The 15,025-nt window shown below is 42.0% G+C and overlaps 1 protein-coding gene across 1 annotated transcript in view; it reads right to left on the bottom strand.

Annotated features, from left to right (window-relative positions):
* Positions 1–6,652: 6,652 nt before the first annotated feature.
* The window catches only part of NCKAP1L (NCK associated protein 1 like), a 79,483-nt gene continuing 71,110 nt past the window's right edge, over positions 6,653–15,025 (bottom strand). Inside the window, exons 30-31 of the mRNA XM_063293957.1 lie at positions 10,746–10,835; positions 6,653–7,734 (exon numbers count right to left, since the gene is read on the bottom strand). Of these exons, the coding sequence (XP_063150027.1) occupies positions 7,609–7,734; positions 10,746–10,835 (216 nt within the window). The 3' untranslated portion in view covers positions 6,653–7,608. The remainder of the gene's footprint in view (positions 7,735–10,745; positions 10,836–15,025) is intronic.

Here is a 15,025-nt window from a genome sequence, read left to right as displayed (position 1 = left end):
TTCAGAAGGCCAAGCAAGAAGCTTTAACTGTATACTTCCATTTCAACCCGTTTCAACATTGCTCTGCTTTAACACATCTGAAAGGTACATGCTGCCTTGCTTGCCATCTTTCAAAGAGTGAAGTGAATGCTTGCAAGAAAAATGAAGCCTTGTCTGGTACATGGCATTTTTCTTGCACTCCTCACCCTTCATGGCAGGTACTGTAGATAGCCTTTAGAAGTCACTCTCAGCAGAAGATGCTCCTTTTCTATGTTGCTCCAAACCTCTCAGCTCTTATCCTCCATCTGCCCACCTTTCTCTCTTATGCAGGATTGCTGGACTTCACAGCCAGAAATTCAACAGGGTTGTTTGATGCAACATGAAAAGGCATGTGGGAAAGATCTTTCACTCCCTCGACATGTTAGTGGCTCAGGAGTGGGGACCGGGGAAATGGAGAAATATGTGAATCAACCTCAGTAAGAAACTACAAGGATGTACCTTAGGTTTTGTGGGCGAGCCTTTTCCTACAGAAAGGCAGCCCTGGAGTGGGGATGGGGGTGAGGGTAGGGGTTGCTGTCATAATGCTGGGCTCAGCCATAACAATAAAGTGTGTGGTCATTTGGTTGGTGACATATTCAGGAATGGGATCTGCCCACCTCCTACTGTCTATTGAAGGTTGTTATGGACACACTTCTTCCACTGGCCTTGCTAGCAATTGTCTGACATGACCATTTTGGCTTGGGCCGCAGGACAGATGCAACATCCAGTTTCCACAGAGACATCTGCATGCATAATGCCTGCCTGTAGGGTCTAATGAAGGATCCTGGTAATTGTGGGCTTAGAGTTCTTCTGAGTGAGTGGTAGTCCTGTGCTGCACTTACTTTAAATCAGGAAAGAGAGTTGGCTTTGCCAGCTGTGTGATGCTACTTCCATTTCCATTTGGCGCATAACAGGTTTTCCACTGCTTCTGTTGATGTAGTTTCCCATGACAGTTTCACTACTCTTATTTCTGGTTCAAGCATGAGTGCTGTATCAATGATCCTGATTGCACAGTGCTCCCTTGGCCAGTATCATGCACTTCCCAGGGCTGCTTGTGCAATGCTTGCTCCAGTTACCTTGGTTGGGGATGGGCAGCACTGCCTACTCCATTCCAGTTTTGGCGGCCCTCAGTGCCACAGTAATGCCTGCTATTATGTGCAGGCCATTCATGATGATGGCTGTCTCCTGACTGCTTCTGCGTACGGCCAGCCATACAGATAGGACTCCTTGGTCACTTGCTGCCAGCACTGGCATTCCCTTGCACCACTATTAGAGGATGGAGCATGCTTTTTATTGATCACTCTCTCCCACCCACATTCAGAAACAGAGCCATGGATAAGTCATAGCTGGAGAGGAGGGGGTGAACCTGGCAGGAGCAACCCTCTTTAGCATCTACTACCTCTTAGTTTGGCAACCTGATAGGTGGCTATACTGTATATTCCAAGCACCTGCTTGTGATCATCTAATCCCACCTCACCAAGTGTTAAGGAGCCGTATCATGATTAGTGGGAGGGGAAATTAAAATAGGGGAATCCATCAACTGGTTTCTTTACCTTGGTCAGGAGTCAGTAAGGACAGAAACATTCGCTGGCCACATGGATGTGGCTGAATTGGGACCATCAATGGAGCAGTACCATTTATGCCATCATACTGGAACATCCTTCCCCCAGAGGTGAGACAAGCCCCCTTGCCCCTGAACTTTCGTAAGGAACTAAAAACCTGGTTTTGTCATCAGGCATGGAGCGGGAAGGGGAACATTCGTTCATGGGGATGGCTAGCGCCCTAGAAGGGCCTTTTACACTCATGGACTGAGATACCACCTTAGCTGTTGGGATTTTATTACATATTTTATTGTCTATTTACATTTATATATCTATATTCATTGTATTTATATGGACATCGAATTTTAAATTTTGTTTTGTTGTAAACTGCCCAGAGTCCCCTCTTGTGGGGGGAGATGGGCGGTGTTAAAAGTTTGATAAATAAATAAATACTTTTCTAACAGCTCATGAACAGCACTTAGATATGCTACCTGGAAAAGCTGAGGCTGAACAGGCAGGACTGATTGTAGGCTCTTCCTGGCCATTTCTGTATAAATTTTGGAATTTGCAGAAGGATGAGGAGTGGATACACTCGTCCAAATCTCTTCTTAATTTGGACTCTTTCTAGGGTAGAGACGGTTGTACTACTGGCTATAGGGATTCAGTTTAGCCATCTCATTATCTTGGGCTATGGCAAGTAATAGCATGGGATCTAAACATGTGCAGAGTGTTCCATCCCTTCCAAAATACCAGCTGAAAGAAAAGGCTTTGAGCCAATGCTTCCATCTTAAGCACACAGGAAGCTGCCTTATTTTAAGGCAAAGGCACTCTAAATCTATTCTCTATAGATCACACTGTCAGGCATTCTAAGACTTAAGCCAGGAGTCTTTCTTAGGCCTCCTTGGAGAATCCAAAGCCTGGACTCAAGACATTCTGCTCTGCTATTGTTCTGCTACAGCCCAAGCATCTTTTTAAGGAATTTGCAGTGAATATTTTAACTCACAGGCCACCTGTGGTCCCTGGAGCCACCTCTTCACTTGTCACTGAAATCTGACATCAAGATGTTCATTTCCAGACATTAGCTGGCCAAGTGGCTTTTGGAAATTTTTTAATATGCCTTGGAAGAATTTCTGATTATTAGAGAGCAGGGTTGAAGTTTTGATGTGCCATGCCCTCTTGTTGATATAATCTGAACCCTCTTTTATAAGTAGTTTTGGCACACTGTACAGAGGAAGTGTATAGTGCAACACTTGGCATAAAAAGGTCGGTAAGCTCCACTGAGAAAGTAAATATTGGATTGCACCTTCCAACACTTGGCTTTTGGTTAGCATGATGGTGCGTGGCTCTCAAGGTTATTGCAGTCTGTAGATGCACCTTCAAGCCTGATGATGCCCAAGTTAGACTGACCTCCTGTTGAGAGCCATATGCCCAAGAGGGTCCTGCTGACATTTCAGTGTGTGTCAGCTCTTTCTTTTGGTCTTCCTGGAAGTTCTTTTCCCCCCCAGGAATGAGTCAGCCTTAGATAGGTAGGTTTATAACTCATGTACAGTATAACGTCTCATCCTGGTTGCTCTGAACTATTGGAATATGGTGCTAATGGCTGGAGGCATAACTCCATGTTGACTGCTGGATATGGTTAGGAAAAGAAGCCGTGCCAGTTTCTTTAGAGGGTGGACCCTCTTTTTTCCTTGAGTCAAGGACTCTGCTGAAAAGAGGGTCCACCCTCTAAAGAAACTGTTCCTGTGTCTGACAGTTTTTAGTTCATATTTTCAGGTTTTTCCTGTGGTTCTTCTGCAGATTCAGAGCTTTAAAACAGCAGTTCCCAACCTTTTTGGCACCAGGGACCAGTTTCATGGAAGACAATTTTTCCACGGACAGGAGCGGTGGGGTGTGTGTGGATTCAAGCGCTTCCTCTTTTTCCCGACCTTTTATTCTTTTTTCTTCACGCTTCGCACTGTTTGAAAATAGCAGCCAATGGGCTTGCTTTCACTGACAGAAGGCGGAGCTCAGGTGGTGATGCGAGTGATGGGGAGTGGCTGTAAACACTCAGGCTGTAAATTCACTCGCTCACCCACCGCTCACCTCCTGCTGTGCGGCCCGGTTCCTAACAGGCCACGGACTGGTACCGGTCCGTGGTCCAGGGGTTGGGGACCCCTGCTTTAAAAGACATGGAGGTTTATGTCCTGTTTTCCTCCAATTGCCAGGAAGATGCTGGAGGGAGCTTTACAAATGGAGCACTACAGAGTTCTGTATGTTCATATCCAGCACCCGGAAACATAGCCATATATTCTCTATTTTTAATTCAGCAGAATCAAGTGGTTGGGAACCAAACTGCATCCTTCATCCATTCTGATTTCTAGTAGGATCACTCTCCTGATAGCACCAGAAAGAAAAGGCCAAGGTGATGGGTGCTACTGTCAGGGTCTATAGCAGACTGTAGGTGCCCCAAGTACACAAGAGTCAGAGACAAATAACATTTGTCATACTGCAGGACCTCAAGCACGGCCGCTGGAAGACCAGGCAGTTGTCGGTTTAAATATATATATATAAATATGCCAGAAGTTACCACAAAATATTTGGCATAGCAAGCTGTAAAATCATTACACCTTTAAAAAAATATCTGCTTTTCTCTGATTGCCCCTCAGTTTAAGGGTTTGTTCTCAAGTAGTGGAGTACTGAAAAAGATCACATGTTCAGTATCATTCCTCCTGAATATAAACCTCTCTTCTCCCTTCCTCAAGTCTGCTTTTCTACTCTAAAAGCACCAGCATTTTAAAACAATCTTCCTAGGGAAGGTATTGGTTGCTCTTACCTCTGTCTTCCCCAACCAAAACAATATCCTCTTCTGGACAGACAGACCAGGCATAAAGAATAAGCTGACTGGCTTTTCAGTGCTTCTGGTTGGGTTTTATTTTTTTTAACAACACAACCAGTTTCATGAGGAACTGGTTCTCTCCTGGCAGTTCTCCCTGAGGGGGCCCTCAGGGAGGGTATACCATGAATGGTATAGATCAGTGTTTCTCAACCTTGGCAACTTTAAAATGGGTGGACTTCAACTCCCAGCATTCCCAAGCCAGCATGCTGCCTGAGGAATGCTGGGAGTTGGTCCACCCATCTTAAAGTTGCCAAGGTTGAGAAACACTTGTATAGATATAGAGAGGAGTACCAGGAAGGAGTACGGCAAGGTCACCTGTAAAATATAGGTGGAGTACTGACAAACAGATTAAATTTATATTTTATGTAAATAATACACATATTCACCAGATATTTAATAATTTTCCCCATCATATTAAAAATCATTGGGAAAATGATTTATAATTGAGTGAAACAAATTTTAACAGGTTAATTTCCTTTCCAATCTGTTATTTTTTAAATAAAATACTACTAAACCTTCCCTTCTCACGAAGTAAACTGAATTATCTTCGTACAAGGTAACTGCTCCAAGGAGAGTCTACACTTCCTATTAGATAGTAGATGGTTTCTTCTGTAGAAGAATGGCTAATTAAGTGCTGGGAACACACCTCAATAACCAAAATAACTTCACATTTCAGCAGTAATCTGAGCCAGAATTTAATTCCATTCAGAAACCATTTTTGGATTGTAACTCTATGTATGGGCATGTATCACATCCAACATTTGGGCTTCTGTTAATGTAAAGTCTTCAATTGCTTAATTAGAAATTACTTAATTCTTAATCTCATTTTATGATTTATACTGTGATTATTGCTATTTATATATTACTTAGATATTAACAATGATCTTTCGTTTTTAAAATTATATGGTATATTTTGTTACTTAAAACTAATGAGTGAAATATTGAAAAATTTAACCTAATTTCATGGGTGGTCAATTCCTTGTTTATCCACTTTGACCTTTATTTTTCCTTTTGGCCTCTTTTTTCTTTGTGTGTGTGTGTGCGTTTTTCCTTAAAATGTATCATCATCATCATCATCATCATCATCATCATATTATTATTATTATTATTATTATTATTATTGAAATCCAGTAGCAACTTTGGGGAGGCTCTGGAGCATATTAGGTACTTAAGGGGGTTGCCTGCAGTTCTAGAGTGGTAATTTATATAGCCCCAACCTCATATTTTGGTCAGGATGATAGGCTTCTACTTAGAGCCTGCCACCTTCTTTCTTGCCCCACTAAAAGCCAGGCTTACACAATGCTGGGACTTACAAACCAGGTAGCAATGATGACCCACTTCCAAAATCTTGCAATTTTTACCTTGGGAGGGAGGGAGGGGGCAGGGAAGGTGACTAAGCAGTGGGACATATTAAAAAAGGATAAAGTTATGCATAGGGCAGATAGAATGCCCCCCCCCCACCTCCATCAATGCGGGAACGCTGTGGAAGCCTGAGGCTCGTTCTGACTCACCTTTCTAATATACTTGAACAAGGCAAACACAAACAGGGAGCTACTGCCACATGCAGGAAGGAAGCCGCTTGGAAAAGGGTAATTCCCTGCAGGCAGGAGAGTTAAACCATCCTTTTACTCCCTGCTTCTCTGCTCCCAATCATCCCCTTTCTGAAGTTGTCTTTCTCAAAAGCAGATTCTGTCAGGGATTCCCAAAGCTGTTTGCAAAAAAAAAAACCACGATAAAGCCTTAAGAAACAGAGGACCAATGAAATACTTGTTACTGAAATAGCTGTTTAAAAATATATTCCAGTGGGATTTATTGATGAAAAAGGTTTGTTTATGGGAAGAAGGGAACTATGATATGCAACATGGGAGGGTGGAGATGGTAATTGCTATGTTTGTAACTGCTGCAAAGGTCGGAAGTCGCTCCTTTAGATATCTTTTTCTTTCTTTTTCGTTACTCACCTTTTCTTTTACCCTGTTATAATCTTTTTCTATTTCTTCTCTGTTTCTGTATTTTTTCAAATCCTCATAAAATCATATACACACACACACACACACACACACACACACACATATATAATGTATGTAATAAATTTCACGATATACGGCAATACTGTGTTTCTTTCTTCATCCCCAAAATCACATGGGACACGTTACGTGCTCTGCTAGATGTCATTAGTCCAGCTGAAGCCGGGAGTCTTCAGAACAAAGAGACAAAGGGATTTGCGGGTAGATCCAAATTTATTATTACCCAAAGGTATCAAGCATGACTAGAGGGTCATCAAGATTCCTACCATTCTTCTGTCATGGCTTTTAGATTAGTTTTGTGTGATCCAGCTGCTGTGGTTTGTTAAAGAAACCATGGCTTAGCACATGTAAACCTAACTCACTACTCCCTATCATCAGCCCAGTCTAAAAGCTTTGGACTACAGCTTCCGTCTCCAGCCAGTGCAGCAAATGCCATTCAGGCTGGGAAGGACATAAGGGGTAAATAGTATAAGGAATGTCTTCCCTTTTCCATGGTGACAATTCCCAGGATTGTTTTCAAATGAAAAAAAAAGAACAAACTGGTTAAATTTTCTGACACATATTTGGAATAAGAGATTCTAGGCTGTTTTTTTCAGGGGTGATTATTGTAATCATTGATGACTTACAGGACTTAAGGGTCACAACTTTATTTGTGGAATGAATGAATATATATATAATTTTTTTTACAAGATTGGTGCCTACCTTAAGAAGCTTACAACTTAAACTTATAGAAGGGAAATCAGAATAGGTAGATGGAAAGAATCAGTGTGTGTTTAAAAATCTTTAGACTTACTTTTTATAAAGGTGACTGGAATGAGCATTTGGGGGCTCATTTTGGAGCTGGCCAGTCAAGGCAGAAATTTTTTAAAGGCTGCAAAAGCTGCAATAAGTACCCAGAAAAGGTTTGGCAAACATCAAACGGTTATACACATTAGACCAGTAGTAATACTGGCTGAAACAAAGCCCATCAAATGTCAGCTAAGCACTCAAGAAGCTGGGATTTGTTCCCCTTAGACAATACGCTGAGGGGTCAGAGAGATAGCTTGGCCAAAGCATCCACTGTCCTTCCTCTCCACACCTTCCAAATGTTCTGCCTTTATGCGCTGGCAGGCAACTGCGATCCAGGCGGAGGACCAGAAGGTAAGGCTTCTCAGCGTGCAGGGAGACGACTCAAAGCTGAGTTCCGGGAGACTTCGCGGTAAGCATTTCGCAGCAGCACGTAAGGGAAGCAGGTCTCCAGCATATCAATGGTCAAGAAGGATGATTCCTCCACCAGCTGTAGGAGACATGTAAATTCAGAGATAAGGCAGAGAAATAAGGTACTAGGTTACCTAAGATTGCCAGCCAACAAACAAATCAGAGTCAAGTACCCTGCCTGCTGAAATATCCAGATTCTATTCTGGACTCTGGCAGGACCCATGCCGTGCCTTGTAAAGAAAGAAGATATATCACATTCAGAGTTTGTTTCCTGCAGAAGGCAAACTCATTTGCTTTACCAGGGATGAACGTGTGGCAGTGTTAAAATAATGTTCCAGAAACCTGCAAAACCAGCTTGGACCATAGAGACCACAGAAGGACAGATGAAGTCCATCTCAAACAACTGGAAACTCTTGCCAGTTCTACAGTCTTGTTGGGTTGCAAAATCTATACCTGAGTCCCTGTTTCTATGGCAATTCCACAGCTTTAAGGCCCATTTAAAAAATCCTGCTGTATTTAACCATTTTCTGAAAGTATCGAGGGAATGAGATTCCATTTCTTTGTCTGTTGATTTTGACTGAGTGTGATACAGTCTGTAGCATTCTTTTTCCCCCTTGGACAAATCAGGAATCAGAATGCTGCTGACCCTCCAGCACATCTTGATGATCAGCAGGAGTCACTCCAGCAAAGAGGCCCTGCCAAAGGTGATGCTGACGAAGCAGCTATCCCCCTTCTGATTGGGATAATGAGTAAATGCCAGGCCAGCTAACTCATTCACACACTCCAGAGGGAAATATTTGCATTTAAATTGCTTTGCTGACAAAGCTGTGTGGCCAATGAAGAATATCAAATCCCACCCAAGGAAGCCAGGCCCTACCTGGCTGAGCCGTCTCCTCCCATCAGCTGGAAGATCAATAACTATCTCCGCTGCCAAGGGAGCTCCTAATAGAGATGCATCACCTGAGCTGCTTCAAGGACCACTATGCCTCTTTTCCTACTAGGGTGCCTCTTTTCACCAACCCAAAATGTCCAGCCCAGTAAAAGTAAGACCCCCAAGAAGGAGTCATATTTGCTCTCTCTCTGTCATTCTTTGCCGCTTCCTGCCCTGGAGGAGGATACATTAGTACAGCCAAAAAAGGGGGGGGGGAATTGCATTATTGGTATTGACCAATTCCTCTCTTTGTAAACAAAAACATCTGACATCTAACAACTGTTTTCCCATAGTGTAAGTCATGTCATGCAGGTTGGCTTATTTGCTGCAGATTCTATGCTCATTTGTGACGAAGGTAAACATCCCAAAAAAGGGGACAGGAGTTTATGGTGCAACACTTTTCATTTTCATTACTTGGTGCATCTTCTTTATGATGATTGCACTCAACCACTTCCAGTGGCCTAAGGGACTCTCCCCCAGTTTCTCTCCAAAGTAGGTTTCCCCAAATGGAATGGCTTTTATTCCATTCATCACTCATATTATGGTCACTGATCAAGACTGTGTACAGTTCAGAGAGTTACAAAGCTTAAAAGACATTCCTAAACCAATGATGCAGATTAGCACAGAACAATCTCAAATATCATATTCGTACATATTCTAAAATACTAGGAAAAAAGGAACCAAAGAAAAGGCTCTCTAAATGCTTAAGACTGAATTACTAAATAAATGAAGTACAAAAATCCTAATATACCAAACTGCTGAAATGCTAAAATGCTGTATTGATACACTAAGTTATTAAAGAGAGCTAGCTTGGTGACTTGGTTAAAGCCAGAAACCAGGAGATGGTGAGTTCTAGTCCCACCTGAGGCACGAAGCCAGCAGGGTGACCTTGGGCCAGTCGCTCCCTCTCAGCCCTGGGAAGGAGGCAAGGGCAAAGCACTTCTGAAAAAACATACCTTGCCACGATTGAACAGATTAAAAAAAAAGTTATTAAAATATTTAAGGTACAACCAGATTTATCAGTCAGTCAGTCTGTCTCTTTATTACAATTACAGGCCAATGTCAATTATTTAAATGTCCATGAAAATATAAAAAGCAGTAATTCTTAACTCTCTCAATTTATGCTGCTCCTTGTAGCAGCACAGTATCTGGCGTGCTGCCAAACAAAATTAGGCTACTTCCCCTGCCATATTAGAATCTTTATCTGCAAGTAGGTAATCTACATATAATATATTGAGTACAAATGGGATTTTTTTGTATTAGGAGGCTGCTATCCAGATGCAGCGAGTATCCCTATAAAGGAGAGATTAGAATACGGGCCAGCTGTTCTAATGTAACTTTCGCACATGGGCAGAGCCTTTCATTGATCAGAGAGTTCTTGTATGTGCTCTCAAGGATTTCTGAAGGAAGCAAGCTAAAATGCTGCAACCTTAAATATCTGTTTACACACGGGCAATTACCCCTATGAATACACAGACAAATTCTTAATATGAAGGGACTTGATTCTCTGGATCTTGAATGGTCGCTAGGACTTGAAAATGACTTGATGGCACAAAATCAATCACATCGATGATTCTCTGGTCCTTTAATTTGGAGCACACATACTACCATGCCGGCATTCAACTTGGGTGCTACCACCGCTCTCCAACCAAAGGAGGTGCCAGGAAAGTGATCTGATCAGCACCGGCATTTCTCAACAGTATTTATCATGATTATTAATGCCCTCTAAAGCTTCACAGCTTTTCTAAGAGCTGTAGAAAGATGACACTTCCATAGGCACGATGCAAAAGGAAGGAGGAAGGGAAGGAGGAAAAAACAGACCAGGGTGGGTCTGATGATATTCCTTAGAATAATTTTTGGATCAGATTTTACTCCTGGTCTCAGCAAACTTGTGCTTTTAGCACAGGGATAGAGAATGTCTGGCCCGCCAGCTACCAAGCTCAGACAGCATCCCTCACCATTGATTGTGATAGTTTGAACTGCTGGGAGATGGTTCAATACATCTTACAGGTCACAAATTCCCCACTTCTACCTTAGAGGCTTTTACTTCTGCCTACAGATGTATCTGGAAAGAAAATTAGAGCAGTCTAATCCAATTCTTACTTATTTCAACCACAGTGTAACACACATCCAGACATCTAACCCTCTAGGACACTCACCAAGTACAGGAGCAGTGAGATGGACTCCCAATTCTTGGCTTTCATCCGGTCAACTTCTTGGCCCCCCTTTGAGAGGCTAACAGAGGCCAGCTATGGAAATAAAGGAGAGAGAACAGAACTTGAACCCATTCTCCTGTGATAACAACAGCTAGAACTGTGAGATTTAATTGGCATGATCAAAGTTTAAACTGCAGTTCTAAACTCTTTTCTGAAAGAAAACATTGGTCAAGTTGAGAAAATCATTAGACTTCACAGATCAAGATTCTGAAATTCTTTCGATGGGCTACAAAAGCACCCATGCTTAAACAAAAGATAGCCCAGAGCAAGACATCTTCCTGTTTTAAGGACCAAGCATGGCTACAACGTTTGTCCTGCTTATTTTCAAATGGAAAACACAATCAGAAGTGGACATTTTAGGACTTCCAGTGGGGACATGGTGGACTGAACAGCTGTGCCTGTGGGCTCAGTGGGCAGAACTGACAGCATGGCAGTTTTTTCAGGCTCAGACAGATTTTTCCTGAAGCCCAGGAGTGTTTTTCCGGACAAAGGAGAACACCTGGAATCACCCCATCCGTCCTCCGGACAGCTGCTTGCAGCCAGAAGACAGCAAACAGTGTTTGCATTCAACTGGTAAAAGCTAGCCAGGAGGCTGGGACACCACCATTTCCAAGCCTCACTGTAGCCTTAAAGGGACACTTAAGACCTGCCACCCCATTTCTAAATCACCAGTTTGTATTTTTTTTAAGTATATATAACCCGAGAGGCTTTCTACAGTGAGGAGAAGCGGGTTCTCTTGGTGCTTATCATTATTTTTGGGATCAATTTTTTAAAATTCTTTTTAAAGTTTGGACTTCGTTTTCCATCCAAATATTAAGGAGGATTGAGAGTAAATAATTCTCTCCCTGTTACTATTTTTGTACTAAATTTGAAGATATTGGCATTTTCCTACACATTGAATCGGCTGTTTTGAACTTTCAGTTTTCTGCTTCCACTTTCTCTGACGTCCAACAAGATTTCAAACAGATTCTTTCTGATTCCTACCAAGTTTTTACGCAAGGCATTCAAGACATTGTGGAAAATATGAGGTCTAAAATGTGTCATCTGGTTGGGGATGTCGTGGATGAAGAATTTAACAGCGATAGAAATGTCTCTTCTCATAGCGAGATCGGGGCTTCTCTTGAAATGCTGGATGAAGATTGGATTGTCAAGTTGAAGAAATTAAAGGGAGAGATCAAGTTGCAAGCCATAAGTGAAACTGATCTTCTGGTGGAACGCCATGGAAAAGAAGGGGTTATTAGGTATGGGAGGTCTCCTGAAGAGAAGTCGGAGTTTTTGAGGGGGGCGGTTGGGCTGTTCCAATTTTTTTTAAAAAGAAAAAAGCTCTGTGTGCATTGTGGGGATATGTAAATGCTCTGTTTTATTTTGAAGTGGGATGAGGGTTTAAGAATATTTATCTGGGTTGTTTTTAGGGTTTGGCCAATTTCATTTATCTTTAATGATTTGGATTAAGATTATTAAGGTATAAAAATAATAAATTTCTGGTTTTGGGTTTAATATGATTAAGATCATTAAAACTGTTGTATTATCAAGTACAATGGCAGACAATTTATATGTTTTTTAGTTTGATCTTTATTATAGTAGACAGGAATGTATAGAATAGTAGTAGGAAGGAAATAATTAAATGTCATGTTTGGGGGGGGAGTTGATTAGGTGGTTTATTTATTTTTTCTTTTAATATAAGGGGATGAAGCAACTGTATTTAGTGATTTTTATAATGTGCCAATGGAATGATTTATAGAAATAATGTGATTTTGGTTTAATATAGAATAAGGGATTATGGAAATTTTTTGTATATCCTTGCTGTTAAAATCGGAAGTCACCTCTTTTTGTAATTTTGAAAAATTTTATCTTGTGTTTCTACACTTGTTTAGTTTTTTCTTTTTTTTCTTTGTAGTTTTTTGTTTTTCTGTAGCTTTTATCTTTGTTTGAAACATAATAAAATTCTTATAAAAAAAGAAGTGGACATTTTATTTATTTGTAATTTAGATTTATAAGGCTGTCCAACTCAACACTGATTCTAGGTGGTGTATGGATTAAAAACAGATAGAATGCCTAAAAACAAAAAATAACAAAAATAAACGTAACAGTGGGAACAAACATACCATAACCAAAAGAGATACTACACATCATCTGGGCACACCCCAACCTATTTCAGAGCTTGAGGAAAAAACAGGTTTTCAGAGATAATTCAAAAATTTGTACAGGTGGAGGAATTTGAATCTCCGGGCAGATGCTATTCTAAAAGACAGGTATGTCTCCTAAGTTCCATCAGGTGACATTGCTTAATGGATGAGACACAAACTGTGCCTACTGTGTTGGATCTTACATGGTGGGCAGAAATGATGGGAGAAAGGTGGTCCCATGAAGATAGCCAGGCCATGTTTATAACTAGCACCCTGAATTGCACTCAGCAGTAAATTGATAACCAATGCAGCTTGAGTAGTGGAGGTGTTAAATGGGCAGACCAAGATGCACCTGTAACTGCTCACCCTTCTGTGGATCATCAGCAGATTGATGATGCCTGACCTCATGTCAAGAAATGACCTCACCCAGGTGGTTTCATATAGAGGTTAAACAGGAAGGACAAGAGCCCTGAGGCAACCCACAAATCAGGGGCTTCAGGCTGGACCTCTCCCCCACCTGTCAACACTAAATGTAACCAGGAGAATCATGACAATGCCATACATCCCACTACCAAACTCTATATCTAGTCCAGAAGAATTCCATGATTGATAGACTAAGAGATCAAGAAGAATGGAGGAGGTTGCATCATCCCCATCCTGACTCCACCATCAATGGCACTCAGTGCTGTGTCTGTACTGTATCTTGGCCTGAAACCTGACTGAAAATGGTCCATATTATCCATCTCTTCAAGGGCCCTCTGAAGCTGTAGTCTGACCCCTTTCTCAGCAACCTTCCCCTCAAAGGGAAGGTTAGACTGGATGAAAATTTTACAGAACTGTTGGGTCAAGTGATGGCTTCTTGAAGAGGGAGCACACCACTTGCTCCTTCAAGGCAGGCAAAACCATCCGCTCTTTTGAGAATGAATTTACCATCACATGGAGCCATCCACATGTCACCTCCTATGAAACCTTAAACAAGGGACATAGATCTAATAAACATGAAGATCATTTCCAATTCCTCAAGAATCAGAATCAACAATTCTCAGGTAACAGTGTAAGAGCATGCCTTGGCCAGCTTGACAGGACCTGCCCAGTTGGAACCTAACTCGGAGTGGAACAAAGGACTTTATCCATCAGATGCTATACAGCAGTACAAAGATGGCCTTGAAGAAAATATGCAGCAACTATTAGTAAAGGAAAACAGGAAACCATGAGAAAGAACCTCAAGATTGCTCCACCTTGGCTCTCTTTGATACAAGAGGGAGGGAGGGGAAATGCTGTCAGGCTGTCAAGATTCTGCTATTACACCTATATTTATCAAGTAGAAGTCTAGTATTTCTGATGGTGATGTTTTCCAACTTCACCATCAGAAATCATGTCACATCTGCCCCAAGTTAAAAACCAGATCTAGCATGTGACCACCTGTATGTGTTGGGCCCTCAGTGCCCTGGGTCAGGTCCACGTGGCCAAGAACTCCTGAGCCGCATCAAATTCTATGTTACATGAAGGCAAGTAAAGTCTGCCAGAACTATCAATCTTCGACAGTTGCCAAGCTCAGTGACAGAACTGAGCAGCTCAGGCAGGCTTGTTGCTGCATAGCAGGGAGGACAGTACAGCAGCAACAAACTCAACTGCTCCCTAGAGCTCAGCGTCAGCCACAGGGCTTCACATCCGTTATCCGCAGGTCAAAACTCCGAAAGCCGCTAGGGCTTTCTTCCTCCTTAATGTTGCTCTTCCCAAACTGTTTTCCTTTCTCCTGGGGAAAAAGATGGAAAAAAGCACCATGGGAAGGGGAGGAAGCTCTCTCTTATTTCCCCTGTCCTGGGCTCTGTGAAACATCTTTCACAGCAAAGTAGAAGCACAGGAGTCCCTCAGCCTTGAAAATAAGCTCGTGACATTATTAGCCTGCAAAATAATTTCCTTGGCCCTCCTATTGGGTGAGTACCATGGATGATCAAGCTTGCCATGGAGCAAGAGGGCTGCAAGGAACCCAAGGCAGCAGTAGAGAACCTGAGTTCCTTGAATTCTCTTCGTATCCTTACATTTCAGTTTCCCATAATTTTGAGATGGTTCTTAACTACAGTTTTACTGTGAGTT

This window comes from Candoia aspera, chromosome 2 (assembly GCF_035149785.1).
Source record: "Candoia aspera isolate rCanAsp1 chromosome 2, rCanAsp1.hap2, whole genome shotgun sequence".
In the NCBI taxonomy this organism is placed as follows: Eukaryota; Metazoa; Chordata; class Lepidosauria; order Squamata; family Boidae; genus Candoia; species Candoia aspera.
This window is presented reverse-complemented; position numbering and strand designations above follow the sequence as displayed.